General features: G+C 38.8%; 1 protein-coding gene across 4 annotated transcripts in view; it reads left to right on the forward strand.

Moving 5' to 3' along the window:
* VAPB (VAMP associated protein B and C) overlaps positions 1–8,953 on the forward strand; it is a 69,315-nt gene extending 60,362 nt beyond the window's left edge. For 3 of the 4 annotated variants that reach the window (XM_020981467.2, XM_020981465.2, XM_020981466.2), the window contains one exon: positions 1,251–8,953. In XM_020981467.2, coding sequence (XP_020837126.1) covers positions 1,251–1,339 — 89 coding nt within the window. In that variant the 3' untranslated portion in view covers positions 1,340–8,953. The remainder of the gene's footprint in view (positions 1–1,250) is intronic. The other variant, XM_020981464.2, reaches the window with a different exon arrangement.
* The last annotated feature ends 3,364 nt before the right edge of the window (positions 8,954–12,317 follow it).

Here is a 12,317-nt window from a genome sequence, read left to right on the forward strand (position 1 = left end):
CATGCTAGATTTTGAAGTTAATCATATAACAGTGATTTAATTGTGCTGCAGTCTGATTAGCCAATAGGTGATAGAGAGTCATTGAAGAGTGAAGGGAGGTTTTTCCTCCTACTGAATTCTTGCACTGTTGGATTTCTTATATCTCCTCTCACATGTGTCTGCATGTGTGTATGGGGGTGGAGAGGAGTTTAGGAGTCTGAGATAAAAATCATATTTGAGGTTATAATAAAAAATGCAACTTTCATTTTTCATTAACAGTATCCTTAAAATTCACCTCTTTGTGAATCAGCAAGTATTGTTGCCTTCAGCTATTTCTGTATTAGAAAATTTCTAGGGCTTCTAACCTTCAGGTTTCTTATTGTACCCCTGCCTTCAGAGCTAGCAGGTTATCACTGAAACAGGCAATTAGAGCTTAAAAGGGTATTAAAGGTATCTAGTCACTCCTCCTTCCATTCTACCAAGGCAGAAATTGAGGCCCAGAGAAAGGGTTGGAAATATGAATTATTTATGGAGAAGTGAACCAGGCATCATGACTGACAATATAGTTCTATGTTATAGGATCATAGATTTAGAGCTGATTGCAATCTTAGAAGCCAACTCCTTCATTTTAGAGATGAGATTGAGATGAAGTTACTTGCCCGAGGTCACACATGGAATAAGTGGAAAAAGTGGGATTTGAATCCAAGCCCTCTGAATTCAAAGCCAGTGCTTTTCCCACTCTGTTACATTGTGGCATAATGAAGCATTAATTTTGGGAGTCAGAAAACCTGGCTTCTCTTTGTAACTGCTCCACTACCTGTGTGATCATATAACTTATCATGGCCTCAGTTTCCTACCTCTTTTCAGTGAGGAAATTGGCCTAGATCAAGGGTCAGCCAGCTATGGCTTAGCGAGCACAGAGGTAAGAATGGTTTATGCATTTTTTTTAACACAATAAAACTGTATGTAAAAATGTAAAAAAAAAAAATCTTAACTCATGGGCCTTAACATCTGCAGTGCACCCTGGACTAGATGTTAGCTAAGGTTCCTTCCAGCACTTAACTCTATCATCCCACAAATAGTTGTAGCATTAGTACTGACATAATGTTCTTTATCATGATTGGGTGTGTCCTGTCACAGGGATAGTGAGTGGTAAGTCAGTTATTGGGAGGTGAAGCCAGTCAAGCCATAATCATATAGTCAGCAGAAACAACCAACTCATTTCTAGCACTTTGGGGTTTTTTTCGGTAAATCTGGATTTATTTCGACAGGAAGAAGATGGGCTGCGGATGAGGAAGACACTGCCGAGCAACAGCCCAGCTTCTGCCTCAGCCACCATCGTGAAGGAAGAAGGGCTTAGTACCCGACTTTTGGCTCTGGTTGTTTTGTTCTTCATCGTTGGTGTAATTATAGGGAAAATCGCCTTATAGAGGCAGCATGCAAAGGCTGGTAATTGGATTGATGGATCTGCCATATCATGGGATTTAAACTTATTCATAACAAAGAAATTAATGTTTGACATCTCACAGGTCTTGCCTTTAAATTACCCCCCCCCCCCGCACAAATATAACATAACATAATCTAGAAAGTTTGAAACGTACAGTGAGTAATCGGGGCAAAAACCAAATGCAAAAAGAATGATCTTTACTAGATGACAAGGAAAATCATGGTTAATACTCAAATGATAAGTTGTAAATGCAATTTTAAATATTTTTAGACCTTGGTACATGTTGCTGGATTACCTCTTTTAAAATGAGAAACTGGTTCCTTAACTGCTAGAGCTCCCCCCTTCTGATAGTGGGAACCAGAGCTAAGCAGGAAGGGGCAGGAATCTCTGTAAAATATATCAATCCACCATACATACTGCTCATAAACTTAAAAGTTTGTCCATGTCTTCAGTTCTGTGCAAGTTACCAGTTATTTTTTGGGAACTTAAGTGAATTGAGTCAGAAGCTGAAAAGAATTAAGTGACAGCCTTGAATGTGCTAGTCACCAATATGAGGCATATATCGATTAATAGTACACAACATTTTAGGAGAAAGGTCCTTGCCTTGTTCTCTTAAAGGGACCAAGCTAAACTGCTGTTGGTTCGTTTAGTTGAATTAAACTGTTATTCAGAGATGTTTAATGCCTATTTAACTTATTTAATGTATTTCATCTCATGTTTCCTTATTGTCACAGGTTATGACTAATGCTATGGTATAGAAATCACCACTCTAAGGCTGGTGGGTTGACCTGTCATTGCTGCTGGAGAGCTATGGGATCCTTCTGTCTCCTACTGGTTTTTTTTTTGGGGGGGGGCACTACATAAATGGACTTTTGACTTATTTGAACATTGGAAAACAACGGTCAGGAAATGTTTTTCTATGTAAATAAATAACATCTATCTTGGGGAAGGGAGGGAAATTATACCAGTAGTAATAATAGTCAACTCTTGATTACCCTGCTGATGGAGGGAGTAGCCATAGTGCAGATAACCTTTAAAAAAATGTCATTTTAATGTCACTCTTGAATTCATCTGATTTCACCTTTCCTCACTGTGCTTGGCCTCAGTCCCTCTCTCTCTCCCCTACCCCCAATTTGGCCCATAATTGGAGTAGCAACATGGAAAGTTATCCCAGTAGTATGGAGGGGGCAGTATTCTAGAAGTAGCTAGGGGAGATAGTCCTGGAGCCAACTGGGAGGCAGGAGAGAGGAGACCCACCCCAAATGAGGGGCTGGTGGTCAGGGGAAACCTTCCCCCAACTAACTCACAAAGCAGATAATTGAGAGTTGACTGTAAATTAGTTCTGTGCTGTAAATGACCAATCTTGTTGGACTATGTAGCATCTTTAAAAGAAAAAAAAATTAAATAAAGCCCCAAAATGAAGATTTCTTTTGTTATTTTGTCACACATGTGCAAGAGAAAAGCTAATTAAAAACAACAGGCACTATCTGTGTTTCATAATGCTTCTAATTTAGCAATGTCTTTTTAGATCCTTTTGGTCTTAACTGAAAGGACTACACATGAAACTGCTAACATTTTAAGTGGCTTGTTAAAGATGGGAATCTTTAAGGCCTGTTGCCCCCCGTTCAGATCTAGAATTTTTTTAATTACTGTATTTCCAGAGAAGGAAACCTTAGATCTTAAGTGAAACAGCTGAAATAATTAAGAAGTGAAATTAGGCTCTGTTGACTGATCATGGACTGGACTGTGTATGAATTTAGCTGTTAGGAAAGAAGATAAGAAGAGTAAAGATGGACTAGTTCAACTAAGAAACTTAGCATGACCCAGGTATTTTAGGTGCTTCCCAGAACAGGATCTTCCTTGAAGGAAGGGTGCCAGTTCAGCAAGCCACTCCCCATGAGCTCCCTCCTTGTGCACCAAGAGCCCCTGTGGTGAACAGAGCTGTAAACTTGAACATATCAGCCTATGAGGCGCTGTGTAAGCTGGCCTCCAGCGTTGCTATAGAAGGAGGGACCAAGCACTAAAACACAGGGTGTCTCAAAGCCTTAGCAAAGGTTTAGGTCTGAATAGCTTAATGAAGTTTCAAGTTGAAATACCTTAAAACTTCACTAAGACTTTTGGGATACCCTGTAATGATGTGAGTGCGCAAAGCCGCGTCTTTAAATTGGGTTAAACAAAGTAAAAGATATCCACAATAGTTGTTAAAATTTGTGTGTGTATGTGTTTTCACAACTTCTAGGTAGGGCCTCATACAACTAAGACAAGGATATATTTCTTGAGTTGGGATTTTAAGATTCTCCTGGCCCTTTGTCATACACCCTTTTTTCTGCGTAAACTTTAAGAAAGGGAGTACTGTCCCAATAAACTTATAAGGAGGATGGTGAATGAGGTTTTATTTGGGGGGGAGGGGGTAGTAAAAGTCACTGAGTTCCAGAGTTTCTAAAATTCCAACCTATTTATGGAGAATTTGCCCCCATTTTGTAGAAGACTGTGTTTTTATTAAAATTTAAATGCAAAAACGTCAATTCCTTCTCCTGCCAGCCTATGAACACTTTTCTCTTATTTGTTGGCTAGGGTTCTATTCTGTGTTTGTATTTGTGAGTTGAGAGAGAAGTTGGTTTTCTGTCTTTTATTATCAGTACAGAGTATAAAATTCAGGGCCTTAGAGCAGCCAAAGAACATGCCAGAGAGAGGCATAATAGGCTTCCTAGAGCATCAGTGTTTCTGGTATCTTATCAGCCATGATGGGTGTGGGAAAGGGAGGGAATGGGCATGGGGAGAGGTAGATACAGGAGGTGGGAAGAGAGGTGATTTTGACAAGGGCTAGTTCTAAACAGTGAAGGGAGAAGTGAAGCCATTAAAATAAAGCTAGGAGTGGAAGAGAAGGACCAGTGAGCAAGGATAACCTCTAGTGAGTGTGATGATTTGGAAGTGAGTAGGTAAGAGATTGGAGGGATAGGATTATCTTCTGTTCTTAAATTACAAACCACTACTCAGGTCTCTGCCCTTGCCCTCTAAATCTAGCCCCCAGTGAAGGCCATCTCAATAAAGAAGATGCAGGAAGCCATGAGTAGTCATCAGGTTTCATAAAATTTTATCAAGCATATTTTTAAATTGAGAATTTAAGCTCCCTTGGAACCTCAGCCATGGGGATTATAGTGGCATCCTAAATGCAGTTTAAAAAAAAACAACAACCCATCATCATTTATATCCCCTAGTGCTTCACATATGGTAGATTCCTAGTAAATATTTTTTAAAATTGAAGTTTTAGGCCAAAGTCACCTTTAATGATTCTTTCTGACCTGCATGGTTTTTTTTCCCCTCCCTGATCTATGAAATTGCTTGCATTGGCAGTAATGAGTACTGATAAAAATCACAGTAGATTTTACTGGTTGACAGTTGATACCTTCAGTGAGAGGCTCATACCTACAGAAAGGAAGGGGAGGGGAAAGAAAAACCTCCAGCAATCCATGAAAACCAAAATGTTTTCAAATAAATAGCAAAAGCAAAATTGCCTTCTAAAGGCAACAGAGCAAAAGTATTGGCTGTTATTGGCACCCACCTGAATGCAGTGGTCACTCAAAGCTAACTCACCTTCAAGTGAACTTGGGAACAAGCTATGGCACAAGGAAAAATTGTAAAAATTTGGCAATATATTAAAGAACACCTAGCATGTGGGAACCTAGATTGTAACATGTCACTAACTTCAATCAACAAACTATTGTCACAGGAAAGATTTAACTGATACCTGCTTGATTTGTAGTGCAATAATTCTGTCTACTACACTACCCTGCATTGTAACATATGTACCATTTTCAATAGTTTGACATTTTTCAAAATGGCAACTAGTTTTGGGCACATAGAAATCCTCCCATTTGTGTGCTCAGTGTGGGATAAATGTCTACCCTAACATTTAATCATTTAATTGACATTTACCTATTGAATTAATATTTGATTATTAAATTATCTCTTAATTCCAGGGTCTCTTCTGAAAGTTGGCCTACATAATTGTTCTGGCTTGTTTTTAAAATCTTGTTTGTGAATTGCTTGGTTTAAAAAGTAAAAATAGGTATGTGCCCTTCAAGGAAAATTTGAGCCCTCTCCTAATACTGATCTTATGGGCCAGTGAAAGGAAGCTATCACTTGCACATACTGGAAACAGAAAATTCTTAGTGGGTATCTAGCTGCTGGGATTTTGTGTACTGAAAATATGAAATTTAAAGCTGGATCATCTAGTCTGTTTCCTCACTTTACAAAATGAGGCAACTGAGTCCCCCAGTGAGGGTAAGGAACTTGCCTAAGGATATATGTACAGTAGTAGTGAAGCCAGAATTTTCCCATCCACTTCCTCAGACTCCAAACCTAGTGATTTTTCCACTACATAGCACTGCCCTATGTCTCTCACTCAGGCCGGGATGTTGATCAGCCTCTCAGGGCTAAAGAAAGAAGAATGGGAAAGATTTTGGATGACATAACCTTGCAGTTACAACAACTGTTGGAAAAACTTTGTTTCCTAAGATAACCAGAAATGGAGTTGTATTGAGAGAGTCTCTGTTCTTTCTACCTAAATCTGATAAGATCTGCAATTAACTTTTCAGATTTTAAAGGCATATTCTCCGAATACGTGATTCCTGTTTTCCTCAGAGTTCATATAAGCCTGATTAGATTTGGGGGGAGGGGGAAGGCCTTTTATTTTTCTTTAAAAAGAACCCCTACTTTATTACTTACTAAGAATTAAAGTAATATTCCTATAATTAAATTAAACCTGAAATGTAAGTTCTACAAATTTGTCTTCAAAATCCATAAAAGGAACAAAGTTGAAAAATCCAGGGGTTGTGAACCTCTGAATAAAGTTGAATATTATTGTTTAGTAGCTATTAGGAGTAGGACTTCATCTAAACTTCCTTTGTATGCAGTGTTAGAGATGCTTGTACTTCATACTTATTTATGTTTCTGGGACAGGTGTACAGAGTTATAAGGGCATGAGCATCAGTGCGGGCTTTTGTATTGATTAGTTTCTCTTCATCTTAGATTTAGTTATTTTTCATATGAATGAAATAGTCAGAAATATAATTCAAAAGCCTTTCGTGTCTGAAGTAGAATGGTAGAATTATGCTGTCTAAACTTTCTTCATATCTGAAAGCCTTCAGGACTCCTTGGGATTGAATTTGGAAGTCTTTTATAAAGAAAATTATCAGTTTGGCTCAGTATAGTGACTTAAGCTGCACTGTGGATAAGCTAGCACATATACACTCTAACTTGTGTGTGAAGTTACAGCCATTCATGAAAATGCATATTTTTAGACTTTTTGCTGTTAACATCACTTACTGAAGTGGCAGCACAGATTTTGTGTCAAAATGTAGCTATGACTATGGGTATTTTATACCTCTCCCTAAATTGATACTGCATTTCTAGGAGAGACAGTGATGGAGCTAGATATGGTGAGCTTAATAGTGGGAAAATGGGGGTGGGGGAGGCAGATATCAACTAAGGAGGTAGATTGGGTATCTGAGAAACACATCTAGCATTACATTTTTTAAATGTCTACCCATTAACACTTTACCCATGTGTTTCCACTCTCAATAATATTAGAAAAAAATGTAGAACTGCCTGCATTTCTCCATATGACAGTAGCTTTTTCAACTTTGTTTCCTTTATGGATTTTGAAGACAAATCTGTAGAACTTATGTTTCGGGTTTAGTTTACACTCATTACAGGGATATTATTTTAATTCTTGGTTTATTATAATAGTTCATTGTGGAATCAGGTTCCCATATGAGTAATTTAATTAATTTGGACTTTTTTTTTTAGTAAAACCAATTTATTGGAAAATGTTTGCATTACTTCTATATTTAGGCATTTTGGTAAAACAAAATATAGCTATTATCTAACTTGCCATAAATGTTTGCAGTTATAATCCCTGGAATGTTTCTATGGTATACAATGACCTGATTAAAACATAATGGTGGAATAAAATGGCACCCAGGATAATAATCTGTTGCTGCTAGACAAATGCCATTTTTTAAACCGGGAAACAATGATACTGTGACAATGTCTTATTACAGTTGCTTTATTATACCAAAGGGTTGACATGTATTTAATCATTGCCTAATGGATGTTGGTGTTGGACTGATGCTATCATTAGCTCAAACCCTGCTTTGATTATTGACAAGCATTCAGACTAGGGAGCGGCCCAACACCTATGCTGATCTCCTTCTAGGCCAAAAGCATGGGTCATAGAGAAAACTCGGAGCATGCTGTTTCTCCCCAAGAGGAAACAAAATTTCCATTGTGTTTCCTTTCAACTATCATCTGTATGGATAGGCAAGGCAGAGAGAGATATAACTATTACTTATTCATAATTAATAAGGCTTGTTACTTAAGAAAGTGATAAATTGCTGTGCATGTTTCCTACACCAACCCTAGTTTCTTTTGTTGTTGTTTAACTGCCTGCATTTTTAGGGCGTTGTTTTTAGAAGTAAATTAAATTCAGCTGTTACTCCTCTGGAATTCAACATCTCCACCCTACCCTGCCCCTATCATGGGGGGGGGGGAGGGAGTGTATTGTTTGACTGATTCCAGTCAGAATTTGCTTGCCAATAATACTGAGACCATTAGTACAGGGGCTGCTTCTTTCCAAAGCACTATCAGACTTCTCATAAATAAGAGTCTTAAAAGAGCCTCACGTGTGTATTTGCAATGTTCACATACAGATACTAGAAGAGAGAATACATGTTTTCATTCCTGTTGCTAGCATTTTGCCTTTATATGTTATAGGAACTCTCTTCTCCATAAATGAGAGGCAGTGTGGTGCAGTGGAAAGAGTGATTGGATTTGGAATCAGAAGACTTGGGTTCAAATCCCAACTCTGCTACTATGTGACCTTGAACAAGTCCCTTACTTAACCTCTCTGGCCCTCAGCTGGCTCACCTATAAACAGGGAGTGGAACTAGATCACCTCTGAGATTCTTCCCAGCCCTGCATCTAGGATCTGATGTTACTGCTTGAAACATCTTACCAGAAACCCAAAAGGATCTGTTGAAATGCTCTTCCCCCTTTGTAAGTGACTGAAGAGATTTTCTAAAAATCAGATTAATCTCTGGCGTGCTTTCCACACTTCTTCTTGATAATTCCTACAGTTCTTAATGTGTATTTGATTCTAATTTCTAGTAGTGAGATTCTACCTGTACCTTTATTAAACAGATGTAGTAAAAAAAAAAACTTCATTCCATTTTTCTTGTGTATTATATTTTCTGTTTTGGCATTAATTTTAAAAGCTGATGCAGGGAGAACACTTCCCATTGTGTATTTTTGTTTTCTGACATGTAATAAGTTTATATAGTTATGTAGTAATTATATACTCTTGAGGAGAAGGCTGACTACTGCTATAGTTTAAACAAGTTCTTTACATCATGTATTCACATGGTCTGTATCAGTCAGGCAGCACATGCCAGGCCAAAGTGTCCACTTTTGTATCATTTGGCTCAGTATTATGTTTAATAAATTCTGTGCTCTGGACATATTTAATGGAAGTTTCATTGTACATTCATTTTGAATGGGTAATTTAAGGAGGATTGAGACACAAGCTTCCATTTCTTCTTCTGCATCTGATGTGTGATGTTGTTTGAATTGGAATCACAGAATGAGAGGGATAAGAAGCCTCATACTCACTCTGGTCCAGCCCTTTCACTTCTCAGAGGAAAAAACTGATGCCCAGAGAATTGGAACAGCTCACCCCAGATCACACAGCTAGTTAGGTAAGGGCTTGGATTCAAGCTCCTCTCTTTTGACTCTGTCTAGTGGTTCTTCCCATTAGAAAAAATATTCTCACAAAAGTAAATCATTTCCAGGCATCAAAAGTGGAGGATCTTTATCTGTAATTCCACATCTCATGCTGGCACCTTGTGTAAGAGCAGTGAGTTTTATGAAAGAGATTAGCAAATCAATGGGAATAAAGATTTATAATGCAAATTGTTGTTGATGAAATGAATAATCATTATCCCAAGAGTGTATTTTAGAAATGAGTGTGAATTGGTTTAAGATGCAGCATCTTCTGGGTTTTTTGTATTATTCATAGAGGAAAAGCAGCCACAGTAAAGCGTATTTATTGGAAAGATAGAGGTAAACTGGAGGAGGGTGGGATGGGAAGCGCTAGGCTAATGTCTATTCTATAGAATAAAAAAAAGTTTGAATTCATTGAGCCAGTGTTAATGGCTATGCACATTAGACAATTTGATCTACCTCCAGTGATGCTCTCAGAACTACATAAACATTAAGTTAAGATGCACTCAGTCCCTAACTCATGCTGAGGAAAAGAGAGCTTTTCTTTTACTAGTGCCTGTTTTCTTAGTCATGTTTGATCTCTTAAAAGATACTTCAAGAAAGGGAGGAATAGTAAAATTGTATGGAAATAAAGTGCCCTCTATGCTGAGGGGAGGGGAGTGGGAGGTGTAGGAGTACCATCAAGCTACTTCTGCCTGGCTGTGTTTCTTGCTCGTGCCACAAACATTAAATACCCATGTACACATTTGAGCAATCATTCTCTGCCCTCAAGACCTTCCATTTTTAAAAGGTCTGCAAGAGCTGGTTGAAATCTGAGATTGACTCTACTGCTGGCTTGAAGCCTTAAAATATTTGCAATTTTAAATTGCAGAAATCTTCAGGGAATGTACATTGGAGTGATGGATGTGGAAACCCTTAGTTCCTTGCTTCCAGAGCATAACTCCGGAAATGTGAGATTTTGTCATGCTGTCATCTTTTTTTGCTTTAACCCTTGGGAGTAATTTTTTTTAAATAAAAGCCCCCTCTCCTAACAATGAATCCCCAGAAAGGCCCATCAACCCTACTCCCAGCCTCCTTGACAAAAAGAAAAAGGACCTACAAGTCTTAAGAGTTCTGGACAACAGCATTTATGATTCTGCTTTTAGGGGAAATGGATTCATCATGCAGAAACTGTCACCCCAGATCACAAGGCTTCATAATCTGAAGCCTAAGAGTTAGTCCCTATTTCTGATCTATTTCCATCCTGTTTTATTGGGTAGATAACTCTAGCTTGCCTTAAAATCATAAGCATTAGGGCGAAGGAGTATTTAATGGAGAGAGAGGGGATATAAGTGTCATAGCAAGGAGGGTAGACTGTTAGCATCCCCAAAGATAAAAATATCACCGGAAAAAACCCTGCCCATTAAGTTTTAATAGTTTTATAGCCATTCCTTTCCCAGTATATCATTAAAATCCTTTCAGGTCAATCTCCTAATCTCTTAGTCATCTGGGCAAAGAGCCATATGATGTCATACTTGGAACAACCCTTCAGGGATCACCCCTGTCACCCTCATTTAACAGACAAGGAAACTGAGACCCTGAAACCAAAGACAAAAAATTTTAGGTGTAGAGGTTGACAGGTTGGTTTCCCTATCCCTACCCATATAGGAAGCTATATTAAAACTGGAGGCAGCAATATGTCAAGTGTAAGAAAAATTTTTGCCAGACTCTGTAACCTGCTATTCATAGATGGCAGCTGCCTCTAACTTGTAGCACTCCCTGTCTTGGATAGTTCGCTGGAAAGTAAGCATCCTCTAGATCTCCTTACTTAGAGTATGCCAGTCACTCCACACCCACCAACTAATATGATATTCAAACTACATAGTTGTACTCTGGGCGTGAATTCAGAGCTCTCGGGCTTGGGCTCAGCTCAGGGCTTAGCCTGACTTAGAGAGGTAGTGTATGAGTAATGGAAGGCCAATGTTATTTCCTCCAGCCTTGCAGTTGTATGGGGCTCTTTGCATGTGTCAGACTGTTAGATCTCTTGGTCACTTGAGGTCATGAAAGATTACTGTGATGCACTAAAATAAGACAAAATGCCCATACTTTTTATTTCACTCAGAAGTACCTACCTCATTTCCCCTCCTACAGCTTGATAAAGTATACCCTGAGGTATACTTTACTTCCTTTCAGTGTTCTTCAAACAGCTACCTCCTCATTCCTGCCCCCCCCATTCAACCCTTCCCATTCCGTAAATATCTACATTACCAGAAGTTGGTGATCCAGATCAACAAGTATGCATTGCGCTGTTGGACACGTCTCCAGTGGCACCAGTGTGAGATTAAACACATCCTTAGAAAAACCAGGAAAACAGACAGGCGTAATGGCCCATACCTGTGGTCCTTGCTGTTAGGAAGGCTAAGGCTGGTGGATTTCTTGAGTGGGGAGCTCTGAGCCATGGTAGGGCTAAAGCCAGTCAGATGTCCACAGTAAGTCTGACATAAATATGGTGGGCTCCCAGGAGCGGAAAGCTACCAGGCTGCCTAAGGAGGGATAAACTGGCCCAGGCTGGAAAAATAGAGCAAGTTAAAGTTTCCGTGGCATGTCACATTGGGATCAGACTATGGTAGCTGCTGCATTTCCTGCTTGGGCAAGGTAGAGACAGTCTCAAAATAATAATAATTAGTATCAATATTTCAATGGGACTTGAATAGCTGTACTTTTTTTTTAATTCTAAAAGTTCTAACATAGGAGCCTATGATATGTAGTTATGCCAACATCAAATCTTTTGTAAATGGGACAAAACATACTAATGCACTATCAAATTTTAAAAATCTAGTGCTCTTTTTAATTCTCTCTACCAGCACCCAAGGATGTTTCAAGGGTCTCATGCAGATTTGTGGGATGGGTCATGAGCCAAAGTTTGCTACAAGAGTTTGCAGGGTAGGTCAAGGACAGCCCCAACCTTGATATCCCATCTGATATCTTCAACAAACTGAAGCCCTACAGGTAGCGAATAGGACACACAATAATCATTTCTTCACAGCACATTCACACCTATACACTCAACGCAACTCTAGAAATGTTGCCAGCAGAATATAAAAGCCTGAGCCTGGAATGATAATTTCCA

The sequence above is a fragment of the Phascolarctos cinereus genome, unplaced genomic scaffold, assembly GCF_003287225.1.
Source record: "Phascolarctos cinereus isolate Bilbo 61053 unplaced genomic scaffold, phaCin_HiC Scaffold_2;HRSCAF=192, whole genome shotgun sequence".
Classification (NCBI taxonomy): Eukaryota; Metazoa; Chordata; class Mammalia; order Diprotodontia; family Phascolarctidae; genus Phascolarctos; species Phascolarctos cinereus.